The sequence below is a fragment of the Lytechinus variegatus genome, chromosome 6, assembly GCF_018143015.1.
Source record: "Lytechinus variegatus isolate NC3 chromosome 6, Lvar_3.0, whole genome shotgun sequence".
NCBI classification, from domain to species: Eukaryota; Metazoa; Echinodermata; class Echinoidea; order Temnopleuroida; family Toxopneustidae; genus Lytechinus; species Lytechinus variegatus.
In genome coordinates, this window is record NC_054745.1 from 19,645,205 (window position 1) to 19,666,588 (window position 21,384).

Genomic DNA, 21,384 nt, shown 5'->3' on the forward strand with positions numbered 1-21,384 from the left:
AAGACTCTAACTAAGATCAAACTAAACTTCGAACCAATGGCGAATAAGCATTATAATTACAAAATAGATTTCATTTGGGGAATATAATTCAAATAATAGACATACATTACTGATTATTTTTATTATTGTTCCTTCACGAATGTCTCTTTTTTATCGATGCACCGATTTTGCTAATCTGCACCGACTTTTTCTTTTTTGCCAGGCGCCTTAGACCACTCGGCCACGGCACCCTTTTTTGTATTGAGTTTTTATTGGCAACTTCAATTCATATACAAAATAAAACATATATAACAAATAGAACTTTACCGACGCTCGATAACATCGATCGAACACAAATTTTAAAATCGATTCGACTCAGGCAGACTGCGTGAAGTTTGTATACAAAATCACGTTGTCGAGAAAATTTGGTCCGACATGTATCGCGTAATTTCGGAACCATTTAAGAGAAGGGCCAACCCTTGTAGGAATCGAGGTTCGTTGCAGACTATACAACTCGTACAAATATTCTTATCATTTTATTGGTTGAAAGCCATTCAATATTTGATCCATTTTGCGCTGCATGTACATTTCATTTTCTATTGTCCGGCGACAGTGCATGTTTCCCCTCATAGCACGGCTAAACGAGGCTGTCTATGCTGTGTTCATTTAGATTTAAAAAAACGAAAAATGTTTTCAGAGAAAATGAATTGTCCGATAAAGGCAAAATATATTTCAGTTACATCTGCTTTTGTTATTTTTTCTTCTTTTTTGTCAAACAGATATAAGAAAATCGTTGAATAAACCAAATTATATGACATCTAGATAAATCCTTGTGTTTGATTGGTTGTTTGATATCGTTCATTCAGCCCATTTTACAATGACGTCATCAACCGTGCATTTTTTTCCATTCATCGTGCAATTTTGGATCCATACGATTTTGTCTATTTTGCACTATCGCACCGAGACTGCAGCTCTTTGCTGCAGCTCACGCACCAGCAGTGCGCATGTTGTAATGACGTAACAATAAATAAACAGACCGAACTCGCACTGCATGAGCACGTATTGCATAGAAATTCATGAATATCACATGATTTAAAAAAGTAATGATTATTTTTTAGGTGTCATATAAACCAAATGTTGTTTTTTTCATTCGTGCCATGGAAAGAATACTTCATTCGGTGAAAGATGAAATAATGATCCATTCAATTCGTGTTCACCCCATTGCATTTAGCCTTAAGGGTTCATGCAATGGATTGAACAGAGCTTCAACTCGAGTGAGGATAAATCGCATAGTGAACTCATGCGCATGCATCACTTGTATGATAGTCCCAGACAGGAGAGATCAGGCCCTATTAGGGATTTCAGCACACGATGAGTACGCACTTAAAGAGGCTTTCACATTTGGTCGTGCGATCGTTTGCAATCATGTGGTCAGAATATATGTTGCACAGAAACGCAACGGTTGTAAGGAGTCGCAACACCAATAGTGAAAGGGACTTTAATGAGTACGCATTTGTTCTAATAGAGTACCGAAGTGTGACGTCAGTTGCCATGGTGTCATGACAGGCTGGTTCTAAACAGAGTCGCGTTGACGACCGTCTGTACACATTTGTATTGACAAATGACTTTGGCTCGTCTGAACATTAGGTTGCAAGCGATCATTCCGATAGCAGCCATTTTCTCCTATGATAAACACATGCCTTCATTCCGGATTAATTTGTTTAGAACCAGGCCGCCATGACACCATGACAACTGACGTCATCGCTTTGGTACTCTACAAATTACTCTCTTATACATTCGTGTACCACGTGCTGAAAGTATACCGTATTTTCTGTATCACCCTGCTCTTGAAGATTTAAGTCACCGTAGAGGGAGTACTTGCAGTTTGGTCCAAATATCTCTTTGAGTAAACTGCTGAATGTGTTGACGTGAACTGGCGCTAATGGCATTGTAACCCTGTGCAATATAAAGCATAAAGGTACGAAATGAATGATATATCAACCGTATGTTTTATGTCGACACAATTTTGCTTGTATAAAATTGTCGAGAGGAAAGAGGGGGAGGGGGGGGGGGGGTTGAATCAGCACACCAATTAAAAATGATCCTGAATTATTCAAGGATGTAACAGAAAGTCATTTCAGAAAATGACAAGTACATGGTGTGTGCGCGTCGTGGTCTAGTGGTTCTACCTCTCGTGGGTCTTGGGTTCAAATCCGAGTCATGGCGTGTTTTCCTTCAACAAGAAATCTATCCACATTGTGCTGCACTCGACCAAGGTGAGGTGGATACGTAGTACCCGGCAGGATTAATTTCTTGAATGCACTGAGTGCCGGGGATGGTAGCTGAGGTAAAACCGGGGTAACAATAGCAGAGCTTTGTGTCCTCTGGCAAAAAGCACTTCACAAACCCAGATATCATTATCATCATTATTACATATTGAAATTGATATTTATCAGACATGCATAAGAATAACATATCTTGAGAAAGACAACAAAGGTTGAATAAACGTACAAGGTTACTTCTCAGAAAAGTATACAGTATACAATATATCACGACTTTCGAGGATCTAGCAAAAACCATGTGTAATGAAACGATATAAAACAATAACCTTTTTTTCCGGAGGCAAATTTCTATTGATCTACTAAACCGGAGGCTATAGTAAATTTGATAGAAAATTGAATTGGTGGATTCCAAAAAGTACTATATCTCATGCAACAGCCACTTTTCTCACGCTTTTAGATTATGTAGAGGAAACTACACTTTTAAGTTTACGCTGTAGAAGTCCAATGAATCAAACTTAATGTAAAGGATACATGTATAAAATAAAAAATAACTGATAATTAAACTTAAACCTAGAAATATAGATACATAGTAGTAAGCATATATGTAATACATAATTATAATAGTAAAGGCACAAGAAATACAAATCAAGCATTTTTGAAAATAAACATATTATGTGGTCAAACGATAGTTGCAATTTAACAAGTCATCTAATACTGAAAGTATTATGTGTATAATTTCTGAATAAACTATACATAATTAAATACGTCATATTTCAAAATCTTTCTGCTGACGCGTCTACTTACTTTTCTATTTTGTCTTTCCCTGTTTCTTCACATTTGACAACCATATCGTAGATAATGTCTACCCGCTGCCGAACCCCATCCTTTTCTATCACATCGATTGATACACTGGGCAAAGTGTCATCCTAGGAAGGAAAAAAAAACAGATAAGAGAATTAGAAATTCACTGTGGGCAAAGGCCATAACCACAGTCTTACAAGTATCCAGCATATCATTCATTAACGTCCGGTACGCATATGTAACCCTAAAAAGACTTTGCTAAGAATTATTGGGGACTGGTGAAAGGGAGGGAGATGGCCGTGCCAGGCGCGGTTCTAGGGGCAGTTTTGGTGAAGCCCGACGCAAGAAAAATAAAATAGCTCAGCCCCCCCCCCCCGAAACCCCCCAAAAAACAAAACACAAAGAAAAAAAGAAAGAAAGAAAAAATTATATATATATATTTGCGTATATGTATTGAATAATGCAGTATTCCACTTATGTCTTCAAGTGCTCTAAAATCAACGCTTTTACTATACACATTCAAAAAAATTCTCGCTCGGTCACATCTAAATTCAGAATGCATTAATGCTCTCTTAGCGAGTGTAGCAAGTCCATGATCTCCCGCAATACAATTAAATGAGGACCTCTCTAATTCAGCAAACACGAATTCGAATGCTGTAAAATTCAAGTTTTAACACTAGATTTGCCTTTATTTGTCAAACGCGATCTGAAATTTTGTCATTTTTTATAATATATCTTTTTAGACTTTGAGAAAATGGTTTAGTCGCTATATTCTCCCTGACCGAGTCTAAAATTATCTAAAACGTTTAGTTTAGACACAGGGTTGTCAATCAATATTTGGCTTGACGATGTGATAAAAAATAGCCGACATTTTCGGCGCGCTCAATTTTCGCGTCAACTTTTAACAGCATAATATTTAACAACATTTATATAGCGCTTATCACAAAGATGCCTCTAAGCGCTTAAGGAAAATAAATAGGAAGACAAGAAATTTCAGCTGAAATGAAATTATACATGTTGACAGTTGAAGCAGCATATGCTAAGGACGATCTATTTAACAAAAAGGTGAGTTTTTAACATAGATTTGAATTTGTTAGTTGAGTCTGCTTGTTTTATGCTCTGAGGTAGGTTGTTCCAAAGTTGAGGGGATGCTGAACAAAAAGATCGGGAACCATAAGACTGGGTGTTGATGGCAGGAACTGCTAAGATTGATTTTTTGCATGAGCGCAAGTTGCGGGAGGGTGAGTATTCTAATATTAATTGTTGAAGATAGACTGGAGCTGATTTTATCAAACATTGGAAAGTAAGCAAGAGGATGATCTTAAAATCAATTTGTTCATGAACCCTTAGTATTTTGGACATGAATAAAGAGCTCCGAATTTATTGTCAAGTACAATAGTTTCATAGTGCATTCCGAGTCTTTTTCAAACCTATTTTTTTTAATTGAATACTATTGTCAAAATTATAATTAAGTGAAATAATATACCCTCATCTATATCATCAATCAGGGACTTATGGGTGTTCATATTAGATGAAATTGTTATTAAATCATTCACAAACATTTTGCATCATTTATTTTTTTATTGGTCACTACCCTCCCTCGCATATCCCGTTGCCAACGGGAGCCGGATATATACGGTTCCCTAAAACTTATTCATGTACGGGAGCCGTATATAGTCGGTTCCGCAAAGGCTATTACTCGCATCCATTTGCAGGCTTTAAAAATACAATTTCATACTATGTTTCTGCATTTACTGTGTTATAATTACAATGTCCATTGATTAAACTACACATTTCAGAAAGTCATACGTTTTTACCTTTTGTTTCTATATTTTATAAAGCATTATAAAACGAGTTATGCTTCGAAGAGAGTCCAATATTGGCGTACAGTGGGCATTGCCGCGATGGAAGCTTGATTTCAACGATTTTCAGTTTCGCAGAACCACGTATATACCGTAATCAATAAAAGTGAGGGAAAACAATGGGAGCAGCGAAATGCAACCCAAAACGCACGCAGAGCTGCGTGCGTGCGCTGATATGATCAACGATAGATCGAAAACGATCGATACTTTATAAGATTGCTTGTGAGGTTTCAAAAAGTCCGGGGTTCGATCCCGGCCGCGGCACCTATGCCCGTGAGCAAGGCATTTAATCTACAATGCTCTTTTATCCTGCTTTTCAAAGAAATGAAAATGCTATATGCATTACTGCTAACTAGGTGTGCACTTCTTTTTTAAAAAAAAATGGCGCCGTTGATAAAATATAGGAAGAAGAAAAATCAGGGTTTCAGTTTATAACACATCGATTTTTGTTTTCTTCTTTCATTTAGGTGCATTATTTTGCCTCTTGAAAATGGCTGTCATAATATTCAACTTCGTGAACTGATCAAGCTAGATCAAACTAGAAGAGAGTACACGACTTTAAGTTGATATCGATTTCTATAATCCTAAACAAAAAGTGTATACAGCTGGCTATTGAGAATACCTCGGATCGTACGTACACTCTATTTTGTTCTAACGATACGGATGTGGTAATTGATGGAGGCATGGCCCCTTTCCTTTGAAAATCACAAAAGGGCATCCAGCGAAGGTCGATAAAGTTGCCACTTACTAACAATGTAAAAGAGTGACTTGAAAGGGAAGAATGTACGGATGAATTCACACTTTGTCAGTTTGGTTTAACACCAAAGAGTGATAAACGCCGTGACATAGGCATAATCATGCTAATGAAGACTAATATGTGTTATTTACGATGTACAAAGTATATGAAGCATGTTTTATCCATATCAGTAATCTCATATGAATTTTCGAAAAAATCTAAGGTTTCCCCAATTGATTTTATTCTGATTGAGTATGTTATCGTGGTTTGGTTTGACCTGCATATAAAAAAATGTGATGCGATAGGAATCCAGAGCATGGAGTAAATATGCATTCCATGGATATATTATTCGAGAAGATAGAGGGAATGAAAAGCAGAATATATTAAAATAAAATATTTATGTTTATGTCTGCAAACAGGCCTATAATGCTTTTCACGGAACAAATGATGTAAGCCGGGTAATGAATAAGTAGAGCGCCTTGATCACAATGTTTAGTGGATATTATATGAATTATTAATCATTATCATCATGCGGCTCGTTTAATTTTTTTTTAATTGCTTGTTAGAAGGGTGCGAGAAAAACGGCATAAAGCATATTGTGATTCCATATACGTCCATTCAGTTATTTGTTTCATTTTTGGCCGTACTCCATAGAATATAACAGACGTTCAACTTTGATAAAGATAAATATGAGATAAAGCAATCAGTACATGAATTGATTAATAAAGACAATTAATTAATTAATTAGAGATAATATATATCACTTAATATGAGCTGGAATATGATATTTAGGCAGGCGAGAATGGCCTTTCTATGTATCTCTTTTGAAGCACGCTCTTCCTCTTACAGTTCTCTAATTAACTCGTTATATTTGTATTTTCATCGGAGCTCTTATGGATTGTTGGCTACAAGGAAAAAGGAAGTGGAGAAATAAAACATAAGAATTATTTTAATACATCGAAATTCTGTAAAGGTGAATGTACCAGGTGAGAAATTATATACACTTACGACATTTTAGAATTATACTTTGGCAATGCAGGTTATTATTTTCAGAGTCCTTTTTCATCTTGACGAAATTGGATATTAAAACAAACTGAACGCAGGAAATAATAATTTCCGAACGGAAAGTTCCTAAAATGTTAATCAAATCATATATTGTCCGAAAATTTGACAGTGAGTGTGGCGAAACAAATGGGGGGGGGGGGTTAAATGATGGAATATAATTTATATGCACTAGAATAAAAAAAGGGTATAAAATAGTAATGGTGTAACTTGGGTTGCGATTTCATTGCTGACCTCTATTTCTCCGCCCCCCCTTTGCTTGTCAGAAAAAAGTAAAGAAAAAGTAGCGCATTTATAGTCCCCTCCACCAAGAATTCCTTGGTTCACCGCCGATCTCTGACAACTAGAATACCAGCAAACCCGAAAATGTCTTTCTGGTCACACTCATTTTTTTCCATTTTAAATTGACCAACATATACTTAAGTTATTTTTTCTTGCATTTTCCATGAATTACTAATCATTTGTTGATCATTAAATCCTTTGCACATACATGTCAAGAAAATAACCACACACGTTCTAAACTAGTGAAATAAACTGAGAATTGAGTAAGTTCACAATAAATAAAACGGTTTGCAGGGACTTATTGTATATTCTTGGATAATGAAAGAAAGGCAGAATGTCTTGTTTTTGATACAATTTTAATTACTAGAATCATTTGATACATAATATTCATTTTTTTACACAAATACATGGCAACGTCTCCGTTGGATTTTAAATTAAGGAAATAATTTGGAGGTTTTTGTTGAACATTTCTCGACGACGTATAAAATCTAGAAATCATTTGAAATTGATTATGGGCCGAATATGCCGGGCACCTATCCTAATGTAGGTTTTATTTTTTAGTATGGGTTGGGCTTGGAGGGCCGGGTTTGGACATATTTCTGTGATGACGAGAATATACTCAGAAGGGAAAAAATAGAGAGAGGGCCGGGGGCACGGAACGGGAGATGAAGAAGAGAGAGAGAGCATAACCCACTTGTCTGCGCAGTGTTGTAGTACATTTTTTTCGATTAAAAGCGCCTCGTATGAAATTGAACCCTCCCCCCCTGCGTAAGCTACTGATTGAATAGAAGGGAAAAAAGTAAAGGGAAAATAGAGGAGAGAGAGAATATAAGTAGAGGTTGACTAGAGGTAAGGGGATTAGAGAGAGTAGAGGGGGTGGCATTCATGACAATAACAATAATATTTTTCAATCGAATTAAACTAATTTTTTTATTCTTTACATGTAAAATATTCAAATGTTTACATAATATCAATGATAACAATTATAAACATTACTATCAACACTAACAATGATAATAACAAATAATAAAAGAAAATATAACAATCGGATAATAAAAAAATAATAATAATATTGATAATAATAACAACAACAATGGTTAAGATTATGAATATAATAATGATAAGACAAAGAAAAAGATAAAATAAAAAAGCAGACGAAACAGAAAAAAGATGAAGGGAGAAGATAATGGTGATCATGGGGGATGGGGTGGGCTAACTTAAGTAATTGGATGATAAATGATAAATAATCTTCATAATAATTGTCGTATACCACCTTGCAAATTTTAATCGAGAAGATTATGATTTCTTGTTCAGAAAGTATTACTTGTATGCATATAACGATATTTTGAAGATTCATGTTTTGGGGGGCATACTTTTAAAAGGAAATATCATATTCTTCATTTTTTTCATTTTGCATGAAGAGAAAAACAGAGAGAACAAAATTAAGCAAAATAGGACGACGGGAGTAAAAGAATGAGAATAGGTATAAAGAGAAAATAAGACGACGAAGAAAAAAGGCGAAAAAAGAAGCACAAGCAAATTCATAACAAGAATAAATAGAAGGGAAAAAGAAAGAGAAAACTTAGGAGATGGAGGTGTAGGATTACACAATTATCAGTGAAGAAGAAGGAGGAGAAAATGAAAAGGGAGCATTATAAAAAAGGAAGAAAAAACAAGGAGGATTTCATTTGCAAGAGGAAACAAAGCAAGACTATATCAAGGGAGAAGGGGGGGGGGTCTATAAATAGGAAGTATAAGAACAAAAAGATGAGACAGAGATCGAACAAAAGAAGAAAGGAAATGAGGATGATAAGATAAGAAGAATATCGAAAAAAAAGAATATGAGAAGAAAAGAAATGAGAATAATAATTTTGATAATAATAAGAAGATCGAAAAAGAAGAAAAGGAAGAAGAAAGGAAGGGAGAATATTATGATAATAGTAACATTATGAGAATATTATGATAATAGTAATATCGAAAAAGAAGAAGTCCAAGAAGAACTTCAAAACCCACATCACCAACAATACATTCTCAAAGAAGTCACTCTGTACGGACATAATTATAGCACTGGAGCGACAGGTGAGCTCTGAACTCCGTGCAGCCAAAACAGGAAATGAACTACGCATGCGCGAAAACTATCGATCGATCAATTCACTCATCGTGGATCGCACACACGCTTTTGTAATCAACGATCCAGCTCGCACGCACGGAACAATGGAGCTGTTCGAACTTGACATGGCCGGCTGATTAATCTCGTTTGGGGTGTTAGAACCTATTCTACTATGCCGTCGCGAACGGGATATTATCAAAAACATATTGGGGGACTAGGGGCGGCTGACTAGCTGGTCGGTCAAAGCAAAATAGTCTCTATTGTACACATATCATGCTGCTCATCATAGTACTGAATAAACCAACGTCGAAAATTTCTCAAGCCCTCAGAAGCCCCAACAAAGAGTTTAGTCTAGAACCGCGCCTGGGTCGTGCCCCCATTCCCCTGATCTCGGACATCGTTAGCACGACCGCGCAGAAATTTGGTTAGTACTTTTTCTTTTAAACATACAGTGCAATCAGGTAGAAAAAGACTATTCTAAAATGATATTTTTTTAAAAATTGTAATGCTCAATATATGCTGATTCATTCGTAAAAAAAATATTTTTACACAGGTAATTTGTAATCTTATATATTGTCAAGTAAAAAAAAATAAGTGAAATGTAATAACTTTCTAGTTTCTCGACTGATTTGGATGAGATTTCCAGCGAGATGCGTGTTTATTATTTTTTTTCTGCTACTCTAATTTCGAATAAACTTTCCCACGGGATTTGACCTGTATTTTTAAATGGGGCTCAGGGCTTTAAATAATGAAATGCAAAAAGTATATGGATAGAATTCAGCGAGAAAAATTGAACATTTATAAAAAAAAATATGATGATGAATAAATGGAGTCATGAGTTTTGATTCTTGCCAATATTTTATAAAATAAGTTATCAGCATGCCTTCATGAATATGCAGAAGATTGATTGGTGACGTTATGTCCCCCACTTTTCAAATATTTAATTTTGAGGCCTTCATAATTATTTTATATTTTTAGGTGCAAAACTCGTCTCCCTTGTAGTCAAACAAGCCCCGGAGCTAACAAAGATTATCTAACAAAATAACTCAATAGTTTAGGATCTTTACATATTATGGGGTAAAAAAATCAGAACACACCGTAATGTAAAAATCCCCAAATATAATTGGAGATATGCGGTCATAAGCTCGCCAATTGCATCATAAGACAGGAGGATATACATAAAACTGTTTCAACAAAATAATATGTATAATTAAGCACATGAAACGGTCAAGATTGTGGGTTTTAACAAACAGCGAGCTGAGATGACAAAAAGGTGATTTTGTTTTACAAAACTTGAGGATATCAATGGTTAAGAGATTTTAGATGGTTAATCAGAATAAAACGTAGGCATATACCTTATGATAAACGTTCCTGTTCACTACTACTCCACGATCAAGCATCGAATCCAAGTTTCTATGGTCGATCAACAGCAACCCACCTGGTTTCAAGAACTTCTTAAAGTTGGTCAAACATTTCCGATGGAGGCTCAGCGCTGGCGGTAAATCAACGAGGTGTAAAATGGAACTCCCCAAGCAAAGCACTGCGTCGAATGGTTCGTAAGATGGTAGGTCTTCGGTTAATGTCAGCCAGTTCGCTTGTTTGACAACTGCAACCATCAATAACAAACTATTCATTTACTACAATCTTAGGCCTACATACACAGTTAGAAAATTTATCCTTACAATAAAAGTTCCTGCAGCAGAGTCTCGAGAACACCTGTAATCTTAACAGATTGTGTAATCTTACAGGAAATTGGTATTTGGTGTATGGCATCTTACAAATTTCCTTGAATAAAACAGTCTTTTCACCTTTTTAAACAGACCTGTTCTGTTAAATTGCAGAGAAAAATCATGTTTTATGAATTTACAGAATGATTCTGTAATTGCTTTATGCAAAATCTTCTATTATTTCTCTGTAAAATCATGGGGTTTTTAACAGTGTATGTCAATAAGAAGGCACATGTAAGAACCTAATTCCAAATCATCAAATGTTCCCTTGCCCTAAAGAATGCCTCTATATGAAAGGGAAGAGTACACATTTTAAAAAGTAAAACATTGAATAAAGGCCATCATGTATGTTTCGTTCTTGAAAGAAAAAACCGGGTCGAATTCATGTTGAACACCTGATATAATAGCCCCCCTTAAGATCACAACTAGTCATTATAAATTAATTTATATTAAAAAGGGTTTGATATAAAAGCATCGGCTCAATAAAAATACGACCTATTCGGAAATCCAAATTTACATATTACATCTATTTTCATTGTGAAAGTCAACGCATACACTCTAAAACAGAGAGTAAAAAATTACCCAATATTGGGTAGGAAGGGAACATGCACGTTTGCTGGGTTAATTTCAACACAACATTGCGTATTATCTTATTTAGATATTTGAGATATTATTGAGATATTTGGTATCATTTTACCCAAGAAACATGCATGTTCCCATTTTATCCATTATTGGGTAATTTTTTTTCTTTTAGAATCTACCATATGCTTACCCCAGTCTTTGAGTTCCAATCGTTCCTTTTCCGACCTTGCGTAACTAAGCATCGCCTCGGCATCATCGCAACTTACTACATCCATGCCATGCTCGAGTAGGAAAAGGGAATCTACACTGTATGACATGAACAAAGTAATATATACAGTGCGTATCAAAAAAAAGTTTACACTTAGAAAAAATCCGGTAAAATCATACATTTGTCATATCCTGAACATTTTCCACATTTTTAACATTGGTACAGATCCATTTAAGCAAATGACGATATAACTGTCGAAAAATATTTCCACTTGAGTGAGCACCACTTACTTTTGAAAAGTTAGTTTAAAATGATTTACGCAGATCTTTGAAATAGTTATGCGAATAAAAGTAGACAATAATCATGAAGAATGACATGGAATTTAGCTATTAAGATTGATTTGGAGATATCTTTTTACCTTTTTTAACTTGTTTCCTTGCCCAAAACACTTCAAAGAGTGCACTGCGCCCCATCCCATTCCCCCACACACCGAGGCCATCGTGACGATATTTGCTTTACACTGAGCTGTGATTTACATGAAATGGCTTAGGCTTAATTTTCATTTTGTTAATCATTGTCAAGCTTTGAAACAGTGTGAAGAAACAAGTATTAAATGAAAATGAAATGTAAACCCACTTCAAATGATAAAAACATAGGGGAAAATGCTGGATATGCCTGATATGAACTTTTGTTCAGATTCATTTATGTCCTCAGATCCAGCTGGCACAAAAAAGATGAAGTTTGTGCTTAATTAGTGTTGAAATTTAAATTTGGGTGGAAATTGTTACAAAATGCTTGAATGTATCCGGGTTTTTTTCAGTTGACTTAAAGTGCAAGGGAAATGTATGAGAAAAGTTAAGCAGGGTAAGTTTTATTTCGCCCTTTCCCCTTGACACAGCGTCAAAACGAGCATTTCTGCGCAAACAGATTTCTGCGAGCTTTACAAAAATGGACAGTGCTCACTCAAGTGTAACATTCTGTCAAAACTTTTACTTTCATTGGATAGATGAGACCCAAACCCAAGATTATATGTGAAAAATTACCAACATGTTGTATATTTTTCAATTCCCAGGGCTTTTTCAAAGTGTAAACTTTTGTTTGTTACGCACTGTATAATATATTATGACTATTTTTGAGACTGCAGTTACTGAAAGTGTTCAACTGCATGCATACACTACACTGTAAAGAATGAAGTGCCAGCTTACCACTTATATTGCTTGCATAGGGACTGCACTACGAGTGCTGATTTTCTAGTTTAAATTTGAACCAGAAAAATCAGCACTCGTAATGCAGTCACTATACAAGCACGGCAAGTGCTAAATTAGCACATCAGTTTTTTACAGTGTATAAGAGCTCATGAAGTATGAAAGTGATAATTTCACTTTGTTCTGATTTTTAAAAAAGTATCTTTTTTGTTCATAAAAATGGGCTAAACATTAGGCTTATAGTGTAAAAATACCATCCCAAAAGTTTCAAAGTGTTATATCTACAGGATCAATTTTAAAACCTTGGAGATGTTAACCAAAGTTTGAAAATAATTGGGAGTTGGTTTCAATGACTATGTGTATAGAGCTGTGCAACACAACACAGTAACTCTAGATGAACACAGCATGACCTACATAGAGTGTGGTACAAGGTATACACTGAATGTACAGTGCAGCTAATAATAGCGTGTGTATAGGAGATACACACAGCAGAAGGCAGTCAATATAGCCAACCGACTTTTTGAATTAAAGAAAACTGGTCATAGGCTGAACCCATCTACTAGACCTTTCTCAAAATGAAACTAATAAATTGCTACTTGTATCTAAATTAAGAGTTTTTCATCCTATATTGTGGTATATTTCAGGGTTTTGGAGGACAAATACAGGCACTCATACACGTGTTTCTTCTCAGTTTGAGAATTTTTAAGTCAGCTGCTCACAAAGTAAAACGATCCCTTTAATATAATAGGACGGAGCGATATTGCTTAGATGATTATTTGAACAGACTGTTACGCGCGAAGGCTCATCAGCAACTAATACTACTAAATCAACTTAAAGTTAAATTAAAGATAAATGAAAGTAGTTGCAGTAAACACTGATTTCACGAGAAAGTGTGTGAAACCAAGCTTAATTGTTACTATATCATCGAGGATCTAGATCTGGTACAGTTACATAAACTGAACTTTGTGAAATCTTGAAATCTACGCTGAAAAATGTTCACACTGAAACCAAGACATATACGCGCACGTGGGACAGTGTATTATTATTGCTTTGAATGTAGGCCCAACGCTTGACCCGAATCCTGTGCTTATTTGCTAATTTCTCAGCATTTACCCAAATCCTATGGCACATATTTTTTATTCATACAAACAAACACTTTGGTGATGTGCAATTTTGGTCAAATTACTTTTCATTTCTTTCGTCATGATAGGCAGATTTCAAAGCAAGATATTACGTAAGCTTGCCGTACATAGCAGGATGAAGAAATTGAATACACCAGGTGACTAGAATAGCACACCAATGAACACTTAATGAAGGTATTGTTGCATTCCTACTTTGAATGCATATCTTAGCATGTTGCACAATGTATACTTGACAAACTGTGAATTACCAGTCGTTCGTGGAAGCATTGTTTTTTGTGGATGTAAATGAAAACGACAATTCAAAAGAATATATGAATAATCAAGACATCAAAGTTGGTGCTTATCTCATTAGATTTTAAAACACCATGTCACTTTAGTGCAAATGACCTTCTTCTGATCATGCGAAGAATCTTTTGATCATGCGCAGAAAGGAACTACGAACTGGCTTATTGTGTAGACAAACATTCCCGCATGACTCCGCAGCTATAGGTCATACATAAAGGGAAATAGGCTTTTGTGATGATAATTACTTTTTCGCCGCATCTTGGTCTGGTTATATGTGTAGTACATAATTCGGAGGCATGCGAAAATAAACTATGCAATATGTCCTGAAATATGACTCAAATTTTCTCGACTGGGCATGTGCGGGCACTCATCTGGCATATACAGTGATGAACAATAGTATTCTACAGACAAAATTTCAAATTTTCATTCGCCGCAAACGATCGGAAAAGTGTTAAAATCTGGTATCAGTAAAAGTCAAATTCTTTCTTTTTTCAATAATTACAGGTCAATTGATATAATCTGGGCAAATATCTTGTCATAATAGTGCTTGGTAATTGATGTTTTTCCATGCATTTAAATTTCAGTTTGTTTATTAATATGAAAGATGGAAAACTGATACAAATGGATATTCTCAAAATTTCTCCCCCCCCCCCCCCTGCTTTCTTCACTGAAACTGGCTGCTTCGAAGGCGGACATCCAAAGGTCTTATTAGGTGGTCTGTCATGAATATGACAGATCACCTATTATATTCGTCAGAATTTTCTTTATTTTTATTGCCAAAGCTAGTAACCACTTTATCTCAATATCGGGCATATCAATTTTCTTGATTTTCATGTCATGTATGGCAATCAGTATGGACATGCGAAACGAAACTTTTCAAGGTTATCAAATCATGATGACGTCATCTAGGCGCCATTTTGTGAAACTAAATGATTGATCATATCATCGCAACTAATCATCAAAAATCATCCATATTTCCATCATATCAAGTTCAGGTAACAAGTCATCAGGACATGTCAACAGAGGTCATGCAAAGGTCACGACGCGCACGTACGCACGCGTCAAAATTTGAAAATTCTCCAAATCAACCGTGGTCAAGTTTGGGTACGTTTCAGGCCATTTTGAGCATGTCAAGAATTTGCGCGCGCACAGGTATGCATGCGCGTTCTTGCTCCTACCATCGGTATGCCTCTTCGATTTGTCATTTATTTTATGTCTGTCAATTGTCCATGATCTTCTGATTAATTTGATACCTCATTCAGCCTCTTACGACCAATAATACCGGAATGCGCGTCCATTCAAATTTGCATTGCACGCGCGTGCAAACTCGCAAAATAAGTCAAAAGTGGGCAAAAATATGCCTATATAAAATTCACTGTAGCTCTTCAAGGAGTTCGTTGACCCCCAATTTTTTTTTCTATTCGAATAGAGTATGAATGGGAGATATGATTTCATGCCACATTTGACCCTGAAAAACATCGTGACGTCATCAAGATGGCGTCGGAACTAAAAATTAACGTTTTCTGTTTCATGATGTCACCACACTCATGTAAATTGATTCTAATTCCGTAAATATTGGTCTTTTCTCGCCAAATTTTCAATATGTTTTAGCTAAAAATGTACCCTTTAGACGATATGTCCATTGTTTTATTTGAAAGCTTGTACTACTCTCAAAACTAGAATTTGTAGAGGTTTGTCATCGTGCCAATTTTCGACTTGGAAAAATTTACATTGACAATAAGTTTCCTGTTTCGCACAAGCAGTCTGTCGAAAACAATTGTGGCCGACTGGATAATGCACCTGACTGGTAATGCAGGGTCGGTGGTTCAAACCTCGCTCGACTCTTTTTTTTTCTCTTTTTTAACCCTTTTTAAGTGGTCTGTCATGAATATGACAGATCACCTATTATATTCGTCAGAATTTTCTTTATTTTTATTGCCAAAGCTAGTAACCACTTTATCTCAATATCGGGCATATCAATTTTCTTGATTTTCATGTCATGTATGGCAATCAGTATGGACATGCGAAACGAAACTTTTCAAGGTTATCAAATCATGATGACGTCATCTAGGCGCCATTTTGTGAAATTAAATGATTGATCATATCATCGCAACTAATCATCAAAAATCATCCATATTTCCATCATATCAAGTTCAGGTAACAAGTCATCAGGACATGTCAACAGAGGTCATGCAGAGGTCACGACGCGCACGTACGCACGCGTCAAAATTTGAAAATTCTCCAAATCAACCGTGGTCAAGTTTGGGTACGTTTCAGGCCATTTTGAGCATGTCAAGAATTTGCGCGCGCACAGGTATGCATGCGCGTTCTTGCTCCTACCATCGGTATGCCTCTTCGATTTGTCATTTATTTTATGTCTGTCAATTGTCCATGATCTTCTGATTAATTTGATACCTCATTCAGCCTCTTACGACCAATAATACCGGAATGCGCGTCCATTCAAATTTGCATTGCACGCGCGTGCAAACTCGCAAAATAAGTCAAAAGTGGGCAAAAATATGCCTATATAAAATTCACTGTAGCTCTTCAAGGAGTCCGTTGACCCCAAAATTTTTCCTCACTCTTCGATATAGTAAATATCTCATTTGGAGATTGCGTAAATACCACAAAATTATGTTAGAAATAAAAATTACACATTTTTGCAAAATACGTCAACGTATTTATGCATATTTGACCGTATTTTTTTTTATTAGTGATCTGTTTTCTCTCAAATTTTGATATGATGTAGTCAAAACAATTTTCTACAAATAACGTGTGAATAATTTTCACTTTCGACCGCAGCATCAATGTTTTGTGACCTGTTTAAGTTTTTGCAAAATTTTTCTGGGCCTAATTTTTGAAAAAAAATTGGAGAAAATGTTTTTTTAATCAATTTTACGGTCTTCCTGTAAGTTTCAAGCCCACTGGTTTTGTGCTTTTTCATGTACGACATTTTTCGTATTTTTTCCGGAACTTTTTAAGAGGTAATTTTAACATTGTAAAAGATCATTTATGTATTTTCTGAGTAAACGCTACAATATTGAAACGCCCTTTGGTGGAAAAATTCATTCCAGACATTTTCTGGAAATTCCCGGATTTTTTTTTCTGGTCATTTCTATTGAATATAATGTATAAAAAATTTGCAGGTACCTTATATGAAATTTAAAAAATTGTGCAATTTCGTTAATATTGCGGGAAAATTGCGTGTATTTTAATCTTTTACCTTACCTTTTTTCACTAAAAATCATCACGAAAGAACTTTCAAGTAAATTTCAGTCATACTCAATTAATCAATGGATATTGAAAATTCTTGACGGAAAAAATGTCAAAATTTTAGAAATTTGAAGAAATTTTTGCAAACTTTTACAACAAAATTCTACGTCATTCTTTCATAGAAAACATCGCTGATCAGTTTTTAAGTGGATGCTGGGAAACTGAAGCATTGTGATTCAGAAATTTCTAATTAAAATCATTGAAATTTAGAAGAAATTTTGAACAAAAGTATTAAATATATTTTAATTTTAAAAAGTATCACCTATGAATTTTCATGTATTCTGTGAAATTTATACCCACTGAAATTGTAAAAATTCTTGCTTGAAATCTTAAAAAAAGTGCTAACAGTACAAAGGGTATTTAAAAAGATTTTGCACAAAAAAAACATAAAACTGTCGATTAAAAATTAGCTGCTGTGGAAATTAAGGCGCCTTTCATTGCGCAATTTTAGAATGTCAATTTTGGTAAAAATCGTCTGAAATTTTTGAGGAGTTTTTAAGGTGTTTTACGTGCTCCAAACTTCCATTTCATATTTACCGTATTCTATTATCACCACCATCATTATAATCATCACGATTGTCATCACCACATTAATAATCACATATAGGAATGGTCAAAATTTAGTCGTATGATGACTATGACCAAGATTATCAATCATATCCAAGTAATTCATTTCATACAACATTAGCCGACACTGAATGAAAATTCATGACAGACCACCTAATTCGTCCTCATGACGAATTAAAATCTAGTTGCCGTTCTTTCTTTTGTGCTTCTGAAGTCAGGTTTAACTTAAACTCAGGATTAAAGTTGTGGTTTAAGTATTGTAAGCCAAAAGTATCACAAAAATATTAAGCTGTATGTTTTTTATGTTTACTGTGCTCTTTCCTGATTCTCAAGACAATCATCTATTTATATATGTACTTCCTACACAATTATGAATGATTTGAGAGCCAAATAAGCTGAAGTCTGATACCTCTACTGTTAGTGATTTATGTAACAATTGAATATCCATACTTAAACCCCAACTTTAAACCTGAGTTTAACCCTAACTAGGCCGGGCTGTGGCTGGGGGGGGGGTTGATTTAACCCCCCCGAGATCTCAGCCCCCGATCGCGCGGGCGCCGCAAAAATGCGCACGCTCGCTGGTATAGTGTGCAATGTAATCTACAAGGCTGTATGGTAAAATTTTCCAAAATAATGTGATCTTATTTTATACACATTAAAGCTAAATGATAGTAGTTGCAGTAAAGCACTAATTTCGTGAGAAAGTATGTAAAACTAAGGTTAAGTATGACTATATCATCGTGGATCTAGATCTGGTACAATTACACAAACTGAACATTGTGAAATCATAAAATCTAGGCTGAAACACGATCACAATGAAGATCGCCAACACAGATAAGCACACGTGGGACAGTGTATTATTGCTTGAACAAAGACCCGACGGAAGTGACCGAATCCGCGCTTATTTTGCCATTTCTCAAAAATTACACAATTTCTTCCAAAATCCTTTAACACATATTTTTTATTCATACAGACACTTGGGTGGTCATTATATTTAGATTCTGTAAAAAGTCATTTTGAGATCATTACCAGAACTGGAATTTATCTTTACTAAGCCAGTTCGTAATACCACTCTGCGCATGATCAGAAGATTCTGAGCATGATCAGAGGAAGGTCATTGGTACTAAAGTGACATGGTGGTTTAAAAATCAACGATAAGCACCAACTTTGAGGTCTTGATTTTGTTATATTCTTTTGAATTGTGTTTTTCATTTACATCCACTAAAAAAAATACGTCCGGGAATGACCGGTATATTTCAATTTGCCGAGTACATTGCACAACATCCTCTAATATGCATTTAAATAGAAATGCAACAAATACCTTCGTAGAGTGTTCATTGGTGTGCTATCTTGTCACCTGGTCTATTCAATTTCTTTATCCTGCTATGTAAGGCATGCATACGTAATTTTGTGCTTCGAAATCTGCCTGTCATAATGAAAGAAATGAAAGGTCATTTGACCAAAATGGTCCATGAAGTACATACGAACTGGGGCCCGTAACACAAAATTTAACAATGATCGAAGAACATTTTTCTACGATTGATTGCATAGACTACAATGTACAATCAATCGTGAAAATCAAGCGTACGATCAATCGTTAACCTTTTGTGTTACGAGACCCTGGTCTATTAAAACTAGTTAGTGGTTGCATGGGGTTCTTCTTACCCTGTCCCACACGCTGCATCAAGTATCCTATGGCAGTTGTTACTTCTCAACACCCCCAGTAACCATTCCTTGTACTCCTCAGATCTTTCTGCCAAGGGACCGAGTTTATGGACGGCATCTCCGTCATCAAATGGATTGGCTTTTACGTCCTGAAAATAATGACAAACATGTTTAATAACACTCATTTCAACCTCCCGCGACTCTCAGAGCAGATACTCAAGAAAATGTAAGGCAAAAGGCGCTCGGGTCTAATATTGCAGACTAATACTAAAAGGAGGAAAATATACTATAATTTTTTTACCTGTTTATATTAACTTGATTTGTACCCCTCTCGCCCCACATTTCACTCACTCTCTCTCTCTCTCCGAATATCTCTATCCCAACTCTTCCATTGATTTCTATCTTGAAATAAAAATAAGTATTAAATCAACCCAGGCCACATGTGTCAGATACCATCACAAATTAATTGTCACTAAAAAAAATGTCCATGCGCTCTGGTGACACTGCTAAGTTGTTTCTATTTATACCCATAGAATCTGTGACTTTTATGCCGATGTAGACTGTAAACTGGTACTAATAGTACACAACAAAAACTGTGGTGTTAACCAGTGTATATAGAGGACCACACCAGTTATTTTACACCGGTGTTAAATTGGTGGTGTTAGTTTTACACCTATAGGTGTTATTACAACACATTTTTTTGTTACTTACATTTACACTCTTTGGTGTTATGTTTTATCTCTAGAGTGTAATTTTAACACCTCAGGATGTGGTCCTCTATTAACACCAATTGGTGTCAGTTTTAACACCGCATTTTTTTACAGGGTAGAATGTCGGTGTGCAAGTCAATATTGACTTGCACACCGACTTGCACACATGTATACATTTTACCAAATTACCATGTCTGGAGTAAGCGCTTGCATGTGTCTACCCAAGATGTTGGAAGCTCCTTGGTCTACCATACAGTAATGCAGCGGCGAGCCAACTTGAACTAGGCTGCCAGGATCAGTGTTTCGTTACAATTAGTAGAAACACTATACTATAATTAGTGTAGTAGAATTATCATTACCCGTATCATTACCATTTATGTTAGTATAATCACACGCAGTAATTTGTATTTACCATGTTTCCTACGCTGTGACTGAGGCCTAGCTGTGAGCAGATGTATCGGCTTGCACTTCCAAGAGATTCCACTGTATCTCGTACAACTAGGTTGAGCAAACGGTAGGGTGTTTTCCAACGTCAGCCATCCAGAAATAAACAGTCATCACACATGTAGGCCATATCGTGTTATAAGCCACTTAGGACCTCTTCGAACACCTACCAATATTTGCAGGCCGATTCAATGAAATGACGGCTTCAATGATTTTCAAAAGAAATCTTTTGTTCTCGATGCGAAACTTCCCCCACAGACGAACCGAAATAGTGACCTTGCTACAACACGTATTTTCCCATTGATACAATAATTTCTGAGTAGGACGTTATTTCATTCGACAATCCCCGACCCTCTCCTCGATAAGATAAATCAATAAATATGATAATGATTTGACTCTTAGTTGTCGTTCTATATTTGGTCTCCTTCCAAGCCACTATTGAGTACAACTTTATGGAGCCCT

At 35.6% G+C, this 21,384-nt stretch overlaps 1 protein-coding gene across 1 annotated transcript; it reads right to left on the bottom strand.

Annotated features, from left to right (window-relative positions):
• Positions 1 to 211: 211 nt before the first annotated feature.
• On the bottom strand, positions 212 to 21,041 carry LOC121417154 (glycine N-methyltransferase-like). Its single transcript, XM_041610743.1, has 6 exons — positions 20,891 to 21,041; positions 19,769 to 19,917; positions 11,614 to 11,729; positions 10,470 to 10,720; positions 3,066 to 3,187; positions 212 to 1,935 (listed from the first exon to the last, which is right to left on the bottom strand). The coding sequence occupies exons 1-6, from the start codon at positions 20,891 to 20,893 to the stop codon at positions 1,761 to 1,763; spliced, it is 816 nt and encodes a 271-aa protein (XP_041466677.1). The 5' UTR covers positions 20,894 to 21,041; the 3' UTR covers positions 212 to 1,760.
• Between the last annotated feature and the right edge of the window lie 343 nt (positions 21,042 to 21,384).